The sequence below is a fragment of the Dendrobates tinctorius genome, unplaced genomic scaffold (assembly GCF_039654945.1).
Source record: "Dendrobates tinctorius isolate UK_male_01 unplaced genomic scaffold, ASM3965494v1 ptg000011l, whole genome shotgun sequence".
Lineage (NCBI taxonomy): Eukaryota > Metazoa > Chordata > Amphibia > Anura > Dendrobatidae > Dendrobates > Dendrobates tinctorius.
The window spans coordinates 31,798,912-31,822,643 of NW_027361679.1; the positions used below are offsets into that span (position 1 = coordinate 31,798,912).

The 23,732-nt window shown below is 43.1% G+C and overlaps 1 protein-coding gene across 3 annotated transcripts in view; it reads left to right on the forward strand.

The window, feature by feature from the left end:
• CDKL2 (cyclin dependent kinase like 2) overlaps window positions 1-23,732 on the forward strand; it is a 135,891-nt gene that overhangs the window by 3,905 nt on the left and 108,254 nt on the right. For all 3 annotated transcript variants that reach the window (XM_073590603.1, XM_073590599.1, XM_073590595.1), the window contains one exon: window positions 19,146-19,342. In XM_073590603.1, coding sequence (XP_073446704.1) covers window positions 19,175-19,342 — 168 coding nt within the window. In that variant the 5' untranslated portion in view covers window positions 19,146-19,174. The remainder of the gene's footprint in view (window positions 1-19,145; window positions 19,343-23,732) is intronic.

Here is a 23,732-nt window from a genome sequence, read left to right on the forward strand (position 1 = left end):
AGGCCCGGAGAATCAAGCTAGATTGCCCCCATTATTCGCTGCCCTGCAGGGGCCCTCCTCCACCTCCGGGCCCCAGTGCAGCCGCACAGGCTGCAGATGCGGTATGTCCGCCCATACCCCATACAATAGTAATAATAATACTGCTACTATTGTGGACCTATACAATAATAGTAATGTCATATTGTGGACCTATACAATAATAACAATAATGCTCATATTGTGGACCTATACAATAATAATGCCTTCTCCGTTCATCCACATGATGAGTGTGCCCCCTCTGTGCCTCCACACACTAATGATGTGCTACTTTGTGACCTCCCATGCCCTGACTTTCAATGAAAAAAAAAAATTGTGACAAACTCACTGCATCCAACTCCAACAACAAGCAACAGAGTACTCAGGCCTCTCCCTGAAGCCTACAGCTGGACGCAGGCAGCTCAGTCAAGTGATCATTGCCCAATCTGATGCCTTCTGTGCACTTTTGACCTCTGGTAACCGACAGGCCTAAGAAGTCTGTGACTTCCTAAAATAAGTGATGGAGCCAAAAAGTCTCTGTTACACCAGTGTTTAACTGTATCCACATCTTGTAAACACACATACAGTTAAAAGCAATGCCTGCCTTCATTTCCATGCAGCCCACTCCCTCTGTATCACCAGTCCAACCTCCTACGACTGAGAGGGTTACACCCAGGGTCGGACTGGCCATCTGGCAAATTCCAGAAGGGCCTGTCTGGTTGTGGCCTGCCTTGTTGCTATGTTGTTAACAGAATCGGTATTCACAAGACAACCATACTGTTAAGAGTTGTGACGGAGCACAAAGTCGCTGACTCCGTCACTTACCCCACCAGGCCACCGGTATCATTAGAAATATTGGTCTTGTAGTAAATATTGCTTTCCTCCATCCAGAGTAATATTAGTAATATAGCCCATCTAATGCTTGGGGACAGGGACAGCATGGGCCTGTGTGATTTCAAATGCCAGGGCTGAATTTCAGCCCCAGTCCGTACTTGGTTACACCACTGGTAACTGGGATGTAACTGGAAGATGTTGAGTGCCCTGTAATAAGAACTAATTCCCAAGCACAATCCTTATCCAATTCTATATATGGTACGTTCTTCTCTAACTATGAGCTTAGTTTCACCACTGGTGGTGGATTTCGACCTTAGACAGTGAGGCCCATACTTCAACATCATTGTCTGACTAGTGAGGACAGGGCATTATCTTGATCTGGAGGTGTGTATTTCACATCAACAGAAGTTTAGTCATTGCATGGGAGGCTACTTGGTCTTTATCAACTTCCCTACTTTTGAAGCTACATTAACACGAGTGCTGTCCATTGAAAAGACTGACCTCACATGGACAGCACAAGGACCAATGTTATTCAAATGAACTGTTCAGATGTCAGGGTTTTTTTTTTCTTTACACTGAACAAATGTCCACATGAAAAAAATTGCAGTCTGCGCTCTTCTCGTCTGTACTTCAGATGAGACTCTCCTACTCAAGTCTTTGGGGGCACCAAAAAATTGGATCCCATATGGATTAACCTTATAGCCTGCAATTAATTTTTACTGATAAATTGCCATTATAAGAAACCAATTTTGTTCTTGTAAATTTTATTCACTGTTAATCTATAAAAAACAAATGCATATGGATGACAATAAAAATGACAGGATGGCATTACAGATGAAAAACTGTCCTTTGTTTGTGGATGAAAATTGGAGTTTTTTATATCCTCATGTGAACTTGGCCTCAGGAAGTTTTGCCAACTGTCCAGAAATTCCAGGACAGTCTGTAAATATAGGGCACTTTTTTCCAAATCTGTAAAAATATAGTGATGCGTCAGTGATTTTTTTTTAATATGTGCTCAAATTATTATTATGAGAGAGAATATAAGTGTTTGATACACTGCTGATTTTGCAAGTTTTCCCACCTACAAAGAATGGAGAGGTCTGTAATTTTTATTGTAGGTACACTTCAACTGTCATCAGAATCAAAAATTAAAAGAACAGAAAATCATATTGTATGATTTAAAAAAAATGAAATTCCATTTTATTATGAAATACGGTAAGTATCTGATCATCTACCAATCAGCAAGAATTCTGTCTCTCTCAGACCTGTTTTTTTTTCTTTATGAAGCCTTCCTACTCATTACCTGTCATCAGGATTTTGCTAATTAAACTACAGGCATTGTCAGGTTGCCACTGTTAAACTTATTAAAATGATACCTGGGGCAAAGAAATCCATCTTGTGGTTCATGTGTAATCAGTGTTAGGCCAGAATCACACGTAAATACCCGGCACTGCCACCGGCACTGCCACCGGCTCTCGGGAGCGGAGCGTGCGGCTGCATGTATTTCTATGCAGCCGCACTCTCCGCTCCCGAGTGCCGGCGGCAGTGCCGGGTATTAAGATGCGAGACTCATCCGAGTTTCTCGCATGTGTGATCCCGGCCTTAGAAGTTTTCAGTTAATGAGATGCTCGTGCTCCGGGGCAGGACTGTAGGCAGAGTCCCCAAAGCACAAGCATGTTCCCCATCATTGAGACAGAGATACGGACTGTTTGTGCTTTGGGGCGGCCTGTGGGCAGGTCTTTTCTTGGTTCCTCTGGCTTAGAGCAGGAAGATAAGACTCTGCCTACTGGCTCCATGAGATTATTAAGAAAGGGTCACATAGCACCTCCTTATAGCGACCCTGTCCTTTGGGACTGAAAAGTGACTATACATTTCACATATACTGTATATAGTCATCCAACTTGGTGCCCTCTATTTGCCTCCTGATGCCATATCTGCTCAGTTCCACATTCTGTTCCCCTGTGGTGTCCAAAGTTGCATGACGAGTGCAGTCATAAATTTATGCCTTCCCTGAGCAGTGGGATAAGAAAGTCAGGGAAAGTATGACAATCACTGCTCAATCCATGACAATGTAATAGCCATCTTGGCCGTAAGAGTTAAAGGGTTTCTCCAAGGATGTGGTAAACTTGCCAAAGTCAAATATTTTAAACTGCAAGCTGTCCTAATAATGTCAGGACAGGTTGCAGTATGAAAAACAGCTCAAGACATGCATCTCAACTGACAGAAGAGCGTCATCTTAAACATACATATCTCAGTCATATATAAAGATCTTCTCACTGACTAATCAGATTTTTTTTCTCCAGCTTCACCCTCCTTATTTGAATACCCGCTCTGCAGCATTATACTGACAGCTTTTTAGCTGGACAAAAAGAGACTGTGCACTGAGAAATGAGGCTGGAAAAAAATCCTTTGTACTTAGTCAGCGAGGAGATTTATTTCATCTTATGTCACAGCCCTGCTGCAGTGGCTAAGAAAGTGTTGTAAGTGATTACAATTTACTGCTCTTCTGTTAGTTGAGGCACATGTATCAACCTCTGTTTCTTCAGACTGCAATTTGACCTGACCCTTGACTAGCACAGGCTGTTCTTTTAAGTACATGATATTTGTGACTGGGAAGGGGGGGACTTTTTGTCACATTCCTGGTGGACCCCTCTAAACTTCAAGTCTGCAATCACTCTATATCAAGGTCTCACTCAATTCAAGTGTATTGAACTAGCCCAGATACAGTCTAGTTTGAATGTGGCCGGAAGTATGCAGATCTCATATTTGAAGTCACATGACTGACTGCTCCCATCCTCAGCAGCTGAGAATCCTCACAGCGCACAGTGCGCACAACATGAGGATTCACAAGTCTGCAGTCACATAGAGTAAATGCAGACTTGTAGCTTAAGGACAGGCAATCCCTTTAACCCCTTCATGACCTATGACATATAGATAAATCATACAGTAGATCATGTATACCTCTTTGATGTGGGCTCCTGCGCTGAGCTCACATCTTTTGCAGCATGTGAAAGCTGATTTGATCAGCTGTCATGTGCCCCACACAGTCACAGGTGGAATTGCAATCCACTCGCAGCTGTTGACATGTTAAATGCCGCTGTCAATCTCTGAAGTGTGTCACAAACCATGCCCATCAGCACCCTGCGATCATGTGACATGGCTTGGCAAGACCCCCTGTGGCTGGTGTTCATAGCAGATGATGATTTTTGCCACACATAGCTGAAGCTATGTGTAGAACAAGCAATCAGTAGATTGCAGCTTCAGTTCTACTAAGGAGACTATTGAAGCAAGTAAAAAGTAGAAAAAAATGTTTTTAAAAAGTCAGCTTGGCACGCACAAAATAAGCAGGGTTTCTGCACCTACTGACTTCCATTGAGTCAGTCAAATCTGCAGCAAAACTGCAGTTGTAAAAAGATTTGCAGATTTACTGCGGATGTATGTGCAAAAAAACGCTGCAGAAAGACAGGAGGAAGAGTGTGTGGGCGGAGACTATGTGTTTGGGCGGAGACTATGTGTGTGGGCGGAGACTGTGTGAGTGGAGAAGATGTGCGTGTCTGTCTGCGGGTGTTTGTGTGTAACTGTGTGTGTCTGCGGGTTTGTGTGCAGCTGTGTGCGGGTCTGTGTGTGTGTGCGAGTGTCTGTGTGTAGGCAGACATCGTCTGATGGGACTACTAGTCCCATCCGGCTATCTCTGCTGTTACATATAACTGACAGCATTAGCCGATGATAGGATAGTAGTCCCATCATCCGGCTACTGTGTTCAATAGTAAAAAAAAAAAACATTCATACTCACCAAACAGCTAATCCCCAAAGCCCTCAATCTCCTGCAAAAAACATAAAATAATAAACCAACACAAATACTCCCTGTTCCGATGTAATCCAATTAATATCAAGAGTCCCATGGCGATCTCCAGTGTAGAACAGTCACATCGGGAGATGTGACCGATCTACACAGCTCCTGTGACACAGTAGCAGGAGATAATTTTCCCCCAGTGTATCGCTCCGCCGCCTAGAGTTCACTGGAGTTCATGCTGTCACTTGCGGAACCGTTGCGTGAGAAAATTCTCACGGAGCGGTAGTGCCGTAAAGTGAGGGCACAAACTCAGATGAACTCTGATACATTGCAGGAGTGATTATCTACTGTCAGTGTGTCACCGGAGGCCCTGTAGAGCAATCACATCTCCCAAAGTGAGTGTTCTACAAGGGAGATCGTCGTGGGACACTCGTTATTAAATGGATTACATCGGAAAAGGGAGAATTTGTGTTAGTTTATTTTTTTTTTTGCAGGCGATCAAGGGCTTGGCATGGATTAGGAGTAATAATAAAAATGGCAAACTGTGTTGTGCTCTATTTCATTAAAATACTTTATTCTGGCTGTGTCTTTATTTAACATGTAACAACTATAGGATTAGTAATGGATAGGTGTGTTATTGACATCTCTCCAATACTAAGCCATGGGGTTGATGTCACCAAACAACACAAAGGTGATATCAACCCCCCAACTATTACCCCACTTGCCACAGCTACAAGGCAAGTGGGATGAGCTAGGCTAAGGTACGGAATTGGTGCATTTTAGAGATGTGCCTTTTCTGGGGCCGCTGAGAGCTGATGTTTTTAGCCAGGGGGCCCCTTCCTAGGCTATTAATATCAGCCTGCAGCCGTCTGCATAGCCTTTGCTGGTTATTAAATATAGGGGACACCATGTCATTTTTTGGGGGTTCCCCTATTTTAATAGCCAGTAAAGGCTAAGTATACAACTATGAGCTGATATTAAAAGCCTGGGAAGATCCATGGGTATTACCTCCTTCCCAGGCTATAAACATCTGCCCCCAGTCAGACAACTGCACAGTTTTATAAAAATCAGATTCTCTACATGTCTGACAGCCATTCCATTCCAGTGTCAGTTGAATTCCAACCAGAGTACACCTCATTCTACTTAATATGCTTCTGATTAGATGATCACCTGAACAAAATCTTATTTAATGATGGAAAGTATAAAAAACCCTGCTGTGGTGTTCACAATCCTCTTGCAATAGGACAAGCTGGATGGCAAAACAAGTGCTAGTAATATCCCAAAAGTAATAGGAATGAGAAAATAACTTTTCTTTTCAAATAATTTTATTGGTTTTCAGTCATTAAACAGGGTAAGGGAAGGAAGGTAGGAAGGGAGGAAAGGGAATGGGAAGTAAAGAACCTTGTACAGGTGCGGAAAAAATTTAAAACTAGAGAACTCACAAATAGGCATTAAATAGCATATAGCAAATAACAACAAAAAAGGAAAAGAAAATCGACAATCCTTATTATGGGGTAACATTCTTGGAAGGAGATACGACATCCCGGTACTACAACGGCCATGTTTAGGCCTCAAAATATAATACCTCTTAATAGGTCTATTTGATATGGAATTTGTTGTTCCAAGTCTTCCATTTTTTTGTGTATTTGTGGATGTGATTGTTGTTAATCGCAAATCTGAGTTCTAAATCACTATGTTGGCCTATTTTATCAAGTACATCCGAAAACTTAGGAACCTCGACTTTCTTCCACCATTGTGCTAACATGGTCTTAGTCACTAGGAGGATGTGGATGATAATATGTCTTACCAAATCATCAAATTGTTCCATGTCTAATGAAAGAAGTTCTCTTTCAGGCGTAATTGTGAAGTCCTTAGCAATGAGGTTAATGTGCTGTGTGACCTGGAACCAGAGGTTTTTGATCTTTGAACAACCCCAAAATATATGGTAGAGGTTCCCTTGATGTCCACAACCTCTCCAGCACAAGGAAGATAAATCTGTGTTAAAATGTGATAACCTTGTCGGGGTATAGTACCACCTATTTAACAGTTTAAAATAACCCTCGTGAAGACCCATTGATATGTTGGAATTGTAAGTGAATTTGATGGCATTGTTCCCATCTCTTCATGTATATGTTTTTGTGGCTCGTTAGGTCCTTGACGACAGATCTATACATATTACGCAGACTCCAGAGGTTTTTATTTTTAAGGTTGCACAACAGTGAAGTTAGCATTTCATAATTTAAAGTCTTCCCTTTTATGATTTTCAAAATTCTGTCTTTCAACATGGTGTAAAAGACCAGCTCAGATGATGGTAGATTATATTTAGCCTTGATCTCACTGAATTTCAAGAACTCCACTCCACTAAAAACATCCCCCACCTTTTTGATTCCAGATTTCCCCCATACCTCTGGCATCGGGAGATCATCCATCAGTGCAAATGAAGATAGGGGTAGTTTTAAGATTTGCTCTGCTTTTTTGATATTTTTAGTCGGCTTAATGAGTTCCCTCCAGGCTGAGATTATCGACCGAAATATAGGATGCGATGAGTTTGCATTGTGCTTTTGCAGAAGGAAGTAAAAGAAAAGCTTTCGCGTGGAACCTCTATCACTAGCATCTCTCTCCAAGTCATACCAAGCCGGATGTGTCATGTTTTCCATAAACCAGTGCCAGCTCTGTTTAATAAGTGAGGCCTGATAATAAGCATATATGTTGGGCAGTCCTGCGCCCCCATGTTTTTTATTTTTATAAAGTAAGTCTGCAGATATTCTTGCTTTCTTACCTTTTGAAATAAATAGTCGGATGAGCTCTTGAATTCTATCAATGGATTGGTGTGGAAAGCTAACTGGCAAAGTCCTAAATATGTATAAAATTTTGGGAAGGATAAAGGCTTTGACTGCCAGTATCTTCCCAAAAATGGAAGTCTCTAACTGAGTCAAAAAAGATAGATTGCCTGGAATAGTCTTTATAATGCTGTCTAAATTGGCCCTAACTGTGGCTTGGATTGATCCTGCCATTCTAATCCCTAGATAGACAATCTCTTTTTCCTCCCAAATGAACTGGGTTTGAGTCTTTATTTAGTTAATTTCGGATTGTTTCATGTTTAGAGTTATAAATTTGGATTTGTGTGGGTTTATCTTAAAATAAGATGCTCTAGAGAATTTTTCTAGTTCATCTGAAAGGGCTTTAATGGAGTTTGCGGGATCAAGAAGTGTGAGGAAGAGATCATCTGCGAATAACCCAATTTTAAAATTTCGTGATGGCATTTCAAAGCCTTTAATATCATTGTTTAATCTAATTTTTTCGGCTAGGGGCTCTATGGCAAGCACAAATAGAAGGGGAGACAGGGGGCACCCCTGTCTTGTGCCATTAGTAATGTCGAATGAGTCAGAAAGGAAGTTGTTTGCATAGATCCTGGCACTAGGACCCGAGTATAGGGCGAAGACTGTTGATAGAAACTTCTCGTCAAAGCCAAATCTAGCGAGAGTTGTTTTTAAATATAGCCAGTTTAGTCTATCGAACGCCTTCTCGGCGTCCAGTGCCAGAAATGCAGTTTCGGTTCTCGAATTGTTAGCTAAATTTATCAGGTTCAACACCCTTCTAGTCCCATCTGAGGCCTGGCGGCCCTCTGTGAACCCTATTTGATCATCCACCAACAGATGTGGAAGGATGTTTTTTAGTCGGTTTGCGATGATCTTTGAATAGATTTTAATATCGCTGTTTATGAGAGAGATTGGCCTATAGTTCTGTATCCTCTCGGGGTCTCCCCCCTCCTTTGGAATCATGACAATTGTTGCCTCTAACATCTCCTTTGGGAAGGAACCCCAAGAGGATGCCAGACCAAAGACAGAAGCCAACTGTGGAGCCAAAATTTTTGAAAAGGATTTATAGTATTCCCCAGAGAAGCCATCCGGCCCTGGTGATTTTTGGGACTGCAGTTTCTTGATAACGTCAACTATTTCACTCTCTGTAAAAGGGCTATTGACATAATTCAAGTCCAGCTCATCAACTCTTGGTAAATCGATACTCTGTAGAAAAGAATCCACAAAATTCGAGTTAACCACCGGTGTTTGGGGGTCATCTTTCAGGTTATAAAGATTGTTAAAGAAATCTGCAAACGAGTTGACAATGTCCCTAGGGTGAATTTTGGGATCACCTAAGGGAGATACAATCTTAATTATCCTTTTTTTGATTCTTTCTCTTTTTAATTTCCTCATCATAAACTTGGTAGGCTTGTTGAGAGATGTATACGATTTATACCTAGATGCTTTGATGGCTGCATCGTATTCCTGGTAGATTTCAGATCTCAGACTCTGTCTAAGTCTCAAAATCACAGCCTGGATGGTTTGGGAAGGAACTTTCAAGTTGGTTTGTTTTTTTTCTAGATCATTAATTTGGGCCTGTAGGTTTGTATTTTTTTCCCTATTTCTCTTCTTATGTTTAGAGAGGATCTGCATAAGGCATCCCCTCAGGACCGCCTTATGGGCATTCCAGACCGTGAACTGATTTACTTCACCAGATACATTTTCCTTGAAGTAGTTTAAGAGAACGTTTTCTATCTCTTGCTTGTACTCTGGTATATATAACAAAGCTGGGTTAAGTCTCCAGCGGAATGGCTTGTCAGAGGGAGGACCCACGACGAACTCAGCGAGAACCGGGGTATGATCCGAGATGGTCTTTTGCATGAACTGTATATCTTTAATTTTGGTTAAAGTAAATATATTAGTAAGTAGTAGATCGATTCTAGATGCTGTCTTATGTACATCTGAAAAGTGAGAATACTCACGAGACGATGTGTTCAAGCAACGAAAAGCATCATAAAGCTCATTTTGAATTAACCAGTTTTTCAAAGCTGGAACCTTGTGGCGAACTAATGAGGACGAATCCATGCTACTATCTGGGACAATATTAAAATCGCCTAGTAAGATCAGATCACCTGTTTTGACTTTGTCTATTTTTTGATTAGCTTGTTCAAGAAATGAATGTGTCCCTTGTTAGGTGCGTATACATTCACTATTGTGCATGGCCTTTCATGGAGTAAGCATATGAGTATATGAAACCTGCCCAACGAGTCTGGTATCTCTTTGATGAGCTGAAAAGGAACGGTGCCACCTACCAGTGTAATGACCCCAGCCTTTTTCTTTGTGGACAGTGACTTGTACATGTCTGGAAAGTTCTTGTGCTGGAAGACCGGGTGTTGATCGGAGGCCAGTTTAACCTCCTGGAGGCATACCAATTCGGCACGGGTTCGGTTGATCTCCTTCCATACCGCATACCTCTTATTCGGACTGTTGAGCCCCCTAACATTGTATGATAAGATTTTCATCGTTAGAGTGCAATATCAAAACAGAAAAATGGAAACAAGCAAAACAGTGAAATACAGAAAAAAAATTAGGAACTTGAGCGTTCTCCTGGAGGACTCCAAACCGGTTGGTGTCTCACCTTAGTGTGGGAGAAAAAGTGAGAAAAAATTAAGTGGCAAGTTCCCACAGTGACATCAATAAGCCGTAAATACGGGTCATAAGATATTCATATTCATGAAAGGGAAATTAATAGTATACACTATGGAAATTCGAACATAAGATAAAAATCAGTCCTAATCCCTATCCCTAAATGCTGGGTCATCCATCAGAAATTTAATGAACTTCTGACCCTCGTGTGGAGTGTAGATGGGGTAGTTTTTGTCATTATACCAGACTAATAGCTTGGTAGGGAAACCCCATCTATATGACACTCTGAGCTCTCTAAGTTTAGAGGTCAAATCTCTGAAGGACCTTCTTGCGTCCATTGTCTCTTTGGAGAAGTCTTGGAAAATCTTTAAATCTTTATATGGCTATGGAGGTGAACCTCTCTCTCTCAGAGATTTTAGAACCTTCTCCTTTGTTTCAAAAAAAAGGACTCTGAGGATAGTGTCCCTAGGCTTTTCCTGTTGGACCCCTTTTGGACGTGGGAGGCGGTGTATACGATCAATATTTACTTCTAATTCTGTCAATTTTGGCGATAATTTTTTGAATAAATTTTTAGTGTAATCTGAAAGATCTGCCTGGGAGACCGACTCAGGAATACCTCATATTTTTAAGTTATTTCTCCTGCTTCGGTCCTCCAGATCCATTAATTTGTTTTTAAGGGAAATAACCTCAGTTTTGAGGAGACAATTTTCCTTTGAGAGGTAGACTATGTCCCTCTCCGCCTGTACCATCTTTACCTCATATTTCTCAACCTTTTGGCTAAGATTCCTGCAAGTTTCCTGTAGGGCCTTAGCCTGAGTCTCAAACCCTATTTTTAGGGCATCACTGAAGGACTGGAAGAGATCCGCCATGAATCCTTCGGTGGCTTGTTTATTGGACCCCTTGTATTCCCCCAGGTTGATGGATGGAGGGGGAACCTCAAACGAAGGAAATGGACCTCCAGTGTCCCTTCTAGGCCTCTGCCTTTCAGGGCTTGTGTTTGGGGTATAGTTAGCTGAGACACTGTCGGAGTTCTCAAAAGAAAGACTCTCGGTGTTTTCTTGATCGTCTGTGCCCTTCCTTTTGTTTGATTTGGAAGTGTCCATTTCCTCCGTGAGGAGCTGATTTGGAGGAGTTTTAATGCGTCCCCCCAAATTTTTCTTTTTTTGAAGTGTTTCAGGTTGTGTTTTAGGAAGTGTTTTGGTCAATGGGTTATTGATACCTGATCCCCCTTTTGCAGCTTTGACAGGTGCAGGGTTATGGGATTGTTTTATATAAGGCGTTTTGGGCTCACCTCTTTTCAAAGGTGACCTAGATTTTGTGGGGCTTAACACATTAGCGATATCCTCATAGGATTTTGAATATGCCCCCAAATTGTGCTTCATCACCCTGTGTGAGCTATTATTAATTCTGCCCCTGCTTGACTGCATCTTAATTTGCTACGCAGCCTTCCCTGGCCTCAGATCTATGACCCTTTTAGCTTGATCAATCAGACAAGTTAAGTAAAATGGTCTAAAAACAAGTTTCAAAAAAGGAGTCAACTGAGAACCCTCAGTAAGAGCGCCAAAAGTCACACAATTCCTCAATAATAATGCAAGCAGTCCACTGTAGCTCTGATCCTTGCTTGAAGAGTGGATGATCCTCTATTATGTTGCACTGCACAGATGAGTATAGGGCACCGGGGCCACCAGCCAGAAACTGCGGTCACTATTGTGTTATAAGTCTGCGCTGCTGGTAAGTGCAGAATAGTCAGTATTCCTTTATTGTGTGGGGAGAGTGAGGGCCCTCCCCGCAATCTATATCCTTCTCCTCAGTATTCTTGGGGATGACTACCTGCTGCGCCGCATTGTTCTGGGGTATAGCTGAGCCTGTAGTACCGGGGGCCACGTGCTGTGTGCTGCGGGGCCTGTGATGTCAGGTTTCTGCAATGCTGACAGGCTGGACACAGCCGGAACTACTTCCCACTGAGTTCTATTGCGGCTGTGATCAGTGTGCAGCGTCTGGTTCTAGTGACCGGATTTCAGTTGTGCCTCACCTCAGCAGATTTTAGTGGCTCCCCCGGTGCTAGTTGCCTCTGATCCGGTCCTTTATGAGTCTATATAGCGCTGTTCTTGGCCGATTCCGGGGTCTGGTCCTAGAAGTCCGTTGGTATCCCTCGGCCCTTCAGCTCCTTGGCAAAGAAAGAGTCCCGCCGGTGTCTTTGCTTTCCTCTTCAGCGTGCCACGCTAGAATATGTCAAGGGAAGCTCCTCTGTCCCCACTAACCTCACCCTGATGTTACAGCAGTCAGAATTCAGCAGCACTCAGGTGTAATCAGCAGGGATGAACATGCAGGAGTCTGTATCCCTCCGCCACAGCCACACTGTTATCCTCCACACACCACAGACAGAAAGCTGTGCAGACAGCTGGATTTATGTTGTACCTTACTGGGGGATCCAAATAAAGTCCTCAGTACCAATAATGATCCTCCAGATCAATCCTGGCTTCAGTAAAGCCTGTGCTGGCACTCCGGTCTCTTCACAGGAGGGCAGATGATGTGGGGTGATGTCCCTCAGCTTCTGCTGCACTGCAGCCATCCAGACTTGTAAAAGCTTATTTCTGCAGTCCTCTTTGGACCAGAGTCCTGCTTTTTGTCTCAAAATGGGCACCCAAAGTTCATAAATAAAATAGGGTCCAGCAAGGTTATTTTAGTTAACCCTATGCATGCTTATTTTGTAGCTTTAGAATGTGACTGTGGGAGCTTAGAGCTCTTGCTGCTTACATGCTCAGAGCCCAGGCCACGCCCCCGAGAAAATAACTATTAACCATGCCAAAGGAGTTGAAAAGAAATGTCTTGATTGAGGAAAAGAAGGGCTCAATTTTGGCTTTTCTAGCAGAGGGATACAGTGATTGTCATGTGGCCTCCATCCTTAAAATTTCTAAGATGGCAGTCCATTACAACAAGGTCAAGCAGCAGACATTGGGGACAAAAAGCTAGAGACAGAAAACGACTTTCCACTGACCAGGATGACCGTCATCTTATTCAAACATCACTCAGCAACCGCAGGATAACATCAAGTGACCTACAAAGGTGAATCAAGCCGCATACAAGGTTATCCTGGAAAAACAGTTGATTCCTTCTGCTCAAACAATGTTCCCCAACTCAGAGGACTGTTATTTTCCATCAGGACAATGCGCCATGCCACACGGCTAGGTCATTCAATGCGTGGATGAAGGACCGCCACATCAAATCCTTGTCATGGCCCAATTTCCTGACGTGAATCCTATTGAAAATCTCAGGAATGTAATCAAGAGGAAAATGGATAGTTACTAGCCATCAAACAAAGAAGAATTGCTTAAATGTTTGCATCAGGAGTGGCAAAAGGTCACCCAAAAGCATTGTGAAAGACTGGTGGAAAGCATGACAAGACACATGCAAGCTGTGATTAAAAATCATGGTTATTCCACAAAATATTGATTTCTGAACTATCCCTGATTTAAAACATTAGTATTGTTGTTTCTAAATGATTATGAATGATTGTTTTTGTTATTTTGACTATTTCTCATTTTCTGAAAATAAATACAAAATTTAGTGCTTGGAAATTTGAAGACATGTTGTCAGTAGTTTATAGAAGATAAGAGCAATTTACATTTTACTCAAAAATATACCTATTAGACTGGGGTCACACTAACCGACAAGAAATACGGTCCGTACTTTCCATGCGCAATACAGAGAAATGTCCCCTAAATAGTGATCCGTATGTCATCCGTAATCAAGGTGTAGTCGTGTCTTTTGCGCACATAAGCATCCGTATGTAATCCGTATGGCATCCGTATGCCGAGATTTTTTCGCAGGCTTGCAAAATGGATATATAATGGAGCCCAAAGACAGGTTAAAACCAAAATGAACGAATAGATATATACACACAGAATACATATATATATATATATATATATATATATATACTCACTGGCCACTTTATTAGGTACACCATGCTAGTAACGGGTTGGACCCCCTTTTGCCTTCAGAACTGCCTCAATTCTTCGTGGCAGAGATTCAACAAGGTGCTGGAAGCATTCCTCAGAGATTTTGGACCATATTGACATGATGGCATCACACAGTTGGCGCAGATTTGTCGGCTGCACATCCCTGATGCGAATCTCCCGTTCCACCACATCCCAAAGATGCTCTATTGGATTGAGATCTGGTGACTGAGGAGGCCATTTGAGTACAGTGAACTCATTGTCATGTTCAAGAAACCAATCTGAGATGATTCGAGCTTTATGACATGGCGCATTATCCTGCTGAAAGTAGCCATCAGATGCCTGTTCTTAGCTGAGAGGAGTGGTACCCAGTGTGGTCTTCTGCTGCTGTAGCCCATCTGCCTCAAAGTTCGACGCACTGTGCGTTCAGAGATGCTCTTCTGTCTACCTTGGTTGTAACGGGTGGCAATTTGAGTCACTGTTGCCTTTCTATCAGCTCGAACCAGTATGCCCATTCTCCTCTGACCTCTGGCATCAACAAGGCATTTCCGGCCACAGAACTGCCGCTCACTGGATTTTTTTTCTTTTTCGGACCATTCTCTGTAAACCCTAGAGATGGTTGTGCGTGAAAATCCCAGTAGATCAGCAGTTTCTGAAATACTCAGACCAGCCCTTCTGGCACCAACAATCTTGCCACGTTCAAAGGCACTCAAATCACCTTTCTTCCCCATACTGATGCTCGGTTTGAACTGCAGGAGATTGTCTTGACCATGTCTACATGCCTAAATGCACTGAGTTGCCGCCATGTGATTGGCTGATTAGAAATTAAGTCTTAACACACAGTTGGACAGGTGTACCTAATAAAGTGGCCAGTGAGTGTATATACACACACACACATACGTGTCATTGAGACACACGCACACATATATATATATATATATATACTGTATATATATATATACAGTATATATTTATATTTCATAGAGTTCTACATAGCAGAATAGCCGCAAAATCAATTGCCGGCTTCTGTAAAGTCATTTGAAAACTCGACATGAAATGACACATGGTTTACATACAGTATACCATTTCATTTCATGTATTTTTTTATATGTCCCTGACTAATAATTAAATTAGGGTTTGTGTGTTACATTTGGGGCGTGTAGGTGTTAATTTAATGGGTTAATTCGCTGTAAAAAAAATCTGTGAGCTCCCGCGGCAAAATCGCAGCCAGAGAGGTAAAGCAGGTGAGTGAGGGCAGATTTTAATAGCCTTGAGAGAGACAATTCTTTTTGGCCCCCCTGGCTACAAAAATCTGCCCCCAGACACCCCAGAAAAGGCACATCTATAAGACGCGCCTTTTCTGGCACTTATCCTCTCTATTCCCATTGCCCTGTAGCAGTGGCTAATGGAATAGCTAATAGCTAATGGAATATGAATAGGTTAATGTCACCTTCCAATTGGAAGGTGACTTTAAGCCAGCTAATAATGGAGAGGAGTCAATAAGACACCGATCCATTATTACCCTAGACCAGTGTTTCTCAACTCCAGTCCTCAAGACCCACCAACAGGTCAAGTTTTCAGGATATCCTTAGCATTGCACAGGTGATTTCAACACCTGCTCAAGCAATAATTCCATCACCTGTGCAATACTAAGGAAATCCTGAAAACATGACCTGTTGGTGGGTCTTGAGGACTGGAGTTGAGAAACACTGCCCTAGACTATTAAACAGTTAAAAAACACACACAGACATTAATTAAAAATTATTTTAATGAAATAAAGACACCTAGTTTTTGACCATATTTATTCCTCTGTTAATCCAAATAAAAGCTATCGACCTGTAACAAAAGTAAAACAAAAAAACAACCATATCCTTACCTCTCTGCTGCTCAGTCAGGTCCCCGTATTATGAATGAGTCACCGAGGAGGATGGCAGGAACAGGCTAAGCCACCAGAAGACCAGAGAGGTTGGTAACTAAGCGGATTGCAGAACTCTGATCCTATCCACACAACTAGCAGTAGCCGTGGAGCGTTCCTACGATGCCCTAGACGCTTCGTCACAGCCGGAGGACTAACTAAGCCTAAAGACAGAAAGATGAAATCTAAACTGCCCCGGAGCAGATCCCCAAAGGAATAGACAGCCCCCAAAGACAAGATGAGACACAAACACAGGTAGAGAACCGACTGAGCAAACGGTGGGGCCCAAGCTGTCTAGACAGGACACTACAGAAAAGATACTGTCTGCAATCACGCACAAAACCCTGAAAAAGTCCAACACTTCTGATATACAAAACACCTGAGGTCACATGACCTCACCCCCGCTAGATCAGCACTCTAGTATAAAATGGCAGCAAAGCAAAAAGATACTAACAACAGGGGACTGAACAAGCTGCAACATATGAAGCAGGGCCCAGCGCTTCCCCCAGCAGGGAGCATGCTGAACCCTAGCAGCAAAACAGAAAGCAAAAAAAAGACACAACCAGATTAGATGCAAAGGATTAGCAAAAGAATCACTTAGCTGAACCATGCAGATCAGGCTGGGGACAAAAGAACTCCAAATGCACACAGAGGAAATCACCAGCAACCTCCAAGAGCAGCCAGCTCAATTATATGCTCCCAGCCAGTAATCCCAGGTTCCCAATTATTGTCACCAGGTGGGGAATTTCCATCCACCTGGCAAGCTCCACTCCTCTCAGCAACCACCAGAGGGAGCAGAGGGAGCTTTGGCTCAGAACTTCGAGCAAGGGAATTCACAACATCCCCCCCTGCAATCCATCAGAAAGGGTTAAGTGGTTTACACAGGGACAGGTGCTAATGCAACCAGCCCCATGTAAACCACTGCCAGAATGAATTATTTCATCTCTGCGCAGCCTCCCTGGCTGCCCGGAGAAGAACTAATTGGCATGGGAAAGTTTCTGCATTTTTTCCCACGCTCATCAGTTCACCTCAGGTCAGGTAGTGACGTCTCTGAAGCTGCGCGGAGTCCTCTGACTGACCTGAGGTGAACTTATGAGCGTGGGAAGAAATGCAGAAACTTTTTTTTTTATCTTTTCTTCGCAACATAACTAGACATGCTGCGGTCTAGAAAGAAATGCTGCATGTGCGTATATGCAGGGAGGCCGGAGGTGTTCCTGTATGCATAGTGGAGATGGGATTTCATAAAATGCCATCCACTATGCTGTAACATCTGGCCGCAGCAGATTGGACGCTGCAGCTGTACGTTTTTACTGACCTTGAAAACATGCCCTTAGAGGCAGATGATGGCTAACTAACACAGTTATCATCTGCTGGCAATGATGCAAACTAAATTTTTGAGGAGCTGTAAATTTTTGTGTAAATAAGCCTGTTCACTGTATATACCTGGTATTAAGACTCTCCCATTTATTAAAAATCAGTACTCATAGCAATTATTGATCTGTCATCAGAAAACAGACTACTGGAAAATACAGCTTGCATTCTGCAGCAAAAAACTTTTGTAAGGTAGCGCTGTCATTCAGTTAGGGGATTCTCGCTAGGTAGTGAATAAAACACATCCGGCACTGGGTTTTCCATACAACATAACATAGTCCATGCGGTTTATTCCTCCATCATAAACCCACAGCAGCAATATAAACTTCACATTACAGCATAGCATCCATTATAGAGCTTCACTCTGGTTATCCTGTACTCACACAGGTTAAGCAAATGTCGATTACACAGGCTGTTCAGCCTCAGCGTTATCTCACCCCGTCAGGGTCAGCTCACGGTTCCTTCACCATGCGGCAGACGTCCATTCCCTCCAGGGAATTCCCAGGCACGTGCAGCCATTCAACACAGCGTTCCCTGCTGTCAAGAAGATGCCCCCATCTCTCGCTCAGACAGGGCCCTCCACACTGGACCAACCAGGTCCCAGCATTCACCACATGTGACCTATCCTGGCCACATTATATGGTCCATAGCCACGCCCACCGGGTCACATGGCTATGACCTCATCACAGGTCCTTCAACCACTCACACTCTTTACAACAGTGTTCTTTAAACACACCCCCTGGGTGGGTTTCTAGGTAACTAGGCCGCCCGTCTCCCTAGTTACCTGGAGGCTTCTCCCTGACACATTGAAGCCACACCTCAGCAATGTCCTTGCTGATCAACACACATACATAAGTCTCCATCTCAAGGCCACCCACCTTGAGATACATAACGGTCCTTCCATATTCTGCCACTCATCCTTTCTCTTGGGACATCCACACAGCACCCCCTAGCGGACACAGTGGTCATTACACCACACTGTGTACAAATGGAATGGAAAACTTTCATGAAAGATTTTTTATGTGAAATACCAATGAAATAAAGACATACACTTTGGTGATGATCTTTTTCTGTGTACTTTTTATATAGGTAGTGTGATTTGTTTTAGGTCACGGTAGTATACTCTATAATGATTTTTGCTCTTATTTTAGTGTATTGCTAAATTACTTGGTCAAATCATTGGAATCTTCTTGTAAGGGAAGAGACTTATTATACTGTATGTAAGATGCAGAAAAACAACAAAAAGTATGTGCAATATAAATTTTGCTGACTGTTTATTCATTTTTTAATCTACCATTTAGATGTTATTCTCTTGTATCCCACATTTTTTATTCTTGTAACTCTATTAAACATGCAACCTGCTCATAACATTGGGAAATTAGTTGTGCAGCCTACATATATGACGCATTATAATAGTGTCCTTGCAGATAATTTATTCAACAGAAGATTAATACTGGAGTCCTGCTACTTCTCATTATATTTTACTAATGTCATTAGTTAAACATGAGGTTTTATACAGAAATATGCTAAACAATCAATAAAAGGTTTATGAGATTACTCCATGAAAGGAACAGAAAGCAATCACAGTCACAGATAATACAGGCTCTCATATTACATTAGAAGCTACAAAGGTGTATTAATAAACAACATGTCACATAAATTGTAAGAGACTTCATAACAACGGAGACCACCTGCAGCAGTAATAGATTTACTTACTATGCTTTCAGACCTCACTTGTTATGAGCCGTTCACACAATAGATCTTATTTGTAGACACCCATTACAATCACTATGTCATATGGTATTTTTCAGCCACATAATTAAAAATTCCCACTGTCACGATGGAGAAGTATGAAAATCTTGGCCTTGTGGGAGAAGGCAGCTATGGAATGGTGATGAAGTGTCGACACAAAGAAAGTGGTAGAATAGTGGCCATTAAAAAATTTCTGGAAAGTGAAGATGACAAAATGGTTAAGAAAATAGCAATGAGAGAAATCAAATTACTTAAGGTAAGATCCCTTTTCCATATTCTTGACTCACTTCATGAAATGGTATTTAGAATCAGTGGTGTTCCTTGAAATTCATGTGCCTCACTAAATGAAATCTCTGGCAGGTGCTCCACCTATTATGGGTCTTTGAAGGTTTATTCTTAAGTTTTGAAATTATGGGATAGGGGATAACTTCATTTTCAATTCATGAGACAAGGGATAACTTTCCAATCGCTGAGGGTTCGACCGCTGGGATCCCCACTAATCCCAAGAACCTGGACTTTGAAGAGCCCCATGTGAATGCTGCGGTGGTTGGTCATGTGCACTGCCACTCCATTCAATCTTAAAGGGAACCTGTCAGCAGGATTGTGCTGAGTAGCCTACGGACAGTGTCAGGTCGGCGCCGTTATACTGAATAAAATGAGACCTTGGTTGATGAAATCCGTCTTGTGGTTGTTGTTTAATCTTTATTTTCAGTTTTGAGTTAATGATATGCTCGTGCTCTGGGGTGGCCTGTGGGGGGGGGGTCTTTATGTGATGTTCTGCTTAGCTATTTATCTGTATGGCTTCTGACAGCTCACTGACCTGCCCCCTATTTTACATAATGAATATCATATATATTGGAAAAAAAATCACTGCTTAGAGAAAGATGACCTGTTGAAGCGCAATGTAAGCGCGAAACGATCGTCATCTGTACTTGCTCCATCGTTTTATCTGCCTGCTGTTGGTAAGATGATGCCACAATAAAGGATATTTTTTGCACGGGACGGATTGTGCCTATCCGTTTTCTTCTCTATGAAAGAAGACTCTGACTACAGTCCCTTGAACAAGGCATATCCATTATAGGATTCATACAAGATAAATAAAATTAGTGGTGTCAATTGCATATGCCATGCTTTCTATTTCCTTAGAAATTTCTGGTATTTTTGAGTAAAAAGTGTTGTTATACCTACTTCACTATGCATGGTTTATACGACCCTCAGCTGTCCTGATTTATTATAATTAGTTCTTTTTTTGGTATTTTTAGTTAATACAAATACAAGGTGTTTTTTAGGCTATGTGCACACGTTGCGGAATTGTCGCAGAAATTTCCACGGGAATTCCCGCAACTCCCTGCCGCGGGAAATATGCTAGAATTATGCATGCGTAATTCCCAGGCTCGGTCTGGCTTGGCAGGGTACCGGGGAAATGCCCGGTAGGCCCCGATGAGAGGGAAAATAGGTCGCTGGGACCTTTAAAAATGTGGCATCGGGCGACCCTTACTGGCTCCACTCCACGGAAGGCCCTTGCATTCTGCCGTTCTTTGTGGGTGGTGACGCCCCGCGCTCTCCTTTCCTGCTGTGCTGCTGGCTGCCTGTCAGGCTAATCGCGTGACTCCTCAGCTCTCCCGGCTGCTCCCAGCCTCCCACTCTGTACTGCAGGCTCTGGCTGTGTGATGAGTAGTGACAGTCTGTGTCCTGTCCGTGACCTCAGGCTCAGTTCTGCTCTGCTGGCTCCCGCTGTCCTGCCGGCTGTGTGGTGTGATGAGTGAGTGTGATACAGTCTCACTCTCTTCTCTACAGGCTCCCTCTGTCCTGCGGCCTGCCCTGTATACCATGGGGCAGTGCTGTATATCATTTGGTGGCTGGATGAGGTGAAGTTTCTGTGAGGGGACAGGAGGGGTTTACAGTGTGGATGTAGCAGAGCCGTGTGTGTATGAGGTAAGCGGAGCCGTGGTGTGTACAAGGTGAGCGGAGCCGTGTGTGTACGTGTACGGAGCGGAGCCACGTGTGTACAATGTGTACGGAGTGGAGCCACCTATGTGCATGAGGCGTTCAGAGCGCAGCCGCCTATGTGTACGAGGCATACGGAGCGGAGCCGCCTATGTGTACGAGGCATACAGAGCGGAGCCGCCTATGTGTACGAGGCGTACGTAGCGGAGCCGCGTATGTGTACGAGGCATACGGAATGGAGCCGCCTATGTGTTCGAGGCGTACGGAGCGGAGCCGCCTATGTGTTCGAGGCGTACGGAGCCGAGCCACATGTGTATGGAGAGGAGCCCCGTGTGTATGGAGAGGAGCCGTGTGTGTATGGAGCAGAGCCACGTGTGTATGAGGTGAGCGGAGATGTGCGTGTACGAGGTGAGTGGAGCCATGCGTGTAAGAGGTGTACAGAGCGGAGCCACATGTGTACAAGGTGTGCGGAGCAGAGATGTGCGTGTATTTTGGCATGGGGGGCCCCATTTGAAAGTTCGCACCGGGGCCCATAACTTTGTAGTTACGCCACTGCATGTGGGGCTGTGCTGTATACCATGGCGCTCCGCTGTATACAAATGGGGGGCTGTGCTGTGTACCAATGTGGTGCTGTGCTGTTTACCATGTGGTGCTGTGTTGTTTACCATGTGGGAATGTGCTACATACCATGGTGCTGTGCTATATACCATGTGGGGCTGTGCTGTATATCATGTGAGGCTGTACTGTATACCATGTGGTGCTCTGCTGTATACCTTGTGGTGCTGTGCTGTATACCATGTGGTGCTGTGCTATATACCATGTGATTCTGTGCTATATACCATGTGGGGCTGTGCTGTATACCATGGGCCTGTGCTTTATACAATGTGGGATTGTGCTGTATACCATGGTGCTGTGCTGTATACCAATGGGGGGCTGTGCTGTATACCAATGGGGGGCTGTGCTGTATACCATGTGGGTCTGTGCTATATACCATGTGGGGCTGTATTATATACTATGTGGGCTGTGTTATATACTTTGTGGGCTGTGTTATATACTATGTGGCTGTGTTATATACCATGGGGGGCACATTATACATTATATTCTATGGGGGGGGCTGTGTTATATAATATGGGGGGCTACATTAAATTCTATGGGGAGGTGGACTGTATTATATTCTATTCAGGGCTACATTATATTCTATGGGTTGCTGTATTATCTTTATTATATTCTATGAGGGTGATCGCATCATACTCTATGAAGGGGCTACATTACACTATATGAGGAGGCTACATTGTATTCTATGGGGGGCTGCATTATATTTTTTGGGGGCTAGATTATATTGTATGGGAGCTTTATTTTACTTTATGAGGGGGCTACATTATAGTCTATTAGGGTTGCATTATACTATATAAGGAGTGCTACATTGTATTCTATGGAGGGGCTACATTATACTATATGAAGGGGGCTGCATTATATTTTATGGGGGGTTACATTGTATTCTGTGGTGTGGCTACATTATGCTCTAAGGGGTGGCTGCATTATACTATAAGAGGGGGGCTGCATTATATTCTATGGGAGTTACTTTATATTGTATGGTGGGGCTGCATTATACTCAGTGGGGTGGCTGCATTATGCTCTATGGGGTGGCTGCATTATACTATATGTGGGCTGCATTATACTGTATTGAGGACTATGGGGAATACATTGTACTATATGAAGAACTATGGGGTGCATTATACTATGGGAAGTGAATTGTACTACATGGATGACTAGCGGTGTATTATACTATATGGAGCACTATGAAGAGTGTATTATGCTATATGGAGGACTGAGCAGTGTATTTTTAATATATGGAAGGCTATGAGGAGTGTATTTTACTATATGGAGGACTGAGCAGTGTATTTTAATATATGGCGGAGTGTATTACATTACATGGAGAACTGAGTGTATTTTGATATATGGAGGGCTATGAGGAGTGTATTATAATATATGGAGGACTATGGGGCGCATTATATTATATGGAAGACTATGGGGTGTAAACTGTAGATGTGCTGCTGATAACATGATACAGTATGGGGACGGATTGATCCATTAGTGATTGTTCTGTCCCCATCATTCTTTCTCAGACGGTGGACAGAGGCCGGGAAACAAGTGTTGAACGACTTCAATATTGTCGATCACACTCATTTAGCGGCCTGAACTCAGCACATGTAAATCAACCGAAATGCTTCTGTGTGATGTGCAATATGTTAGCATTTGGGGCCCCATTTTAAACTTTGCCTAGGGCCCTACTTTGCCTAAAACCGGCCCTGCTCATACACAACATGATGTAGCATCACAGATCACAATCTCTGCCAGTGCCTCCTATATGGTACACACACACCACACTCTTATATGGCCTAATATGTCATATGAAGCCTGTATACCGACCGTACAGACCGCACTATCATCCTCCTGTATGCCGTACATAGGCAGAGAGTGCGGTCTGTACAGTATCTAAGAGGGCGACAGTCTGTATGTCTTATAGGAAGCCGACAGTCTGTATGTCTCATAGGAGGCCGACAGTCTGTATGTCTTATAGGGGGCCTAATAGGAGGCCGACACTCTGTCTTATAGGGGGCCTAATAGGAGGCCGACACTCTGTATGTGTTATAAGGGGCCTACTAGGAGGCCGACAGTCTGTATGTCTCATAGGAGGC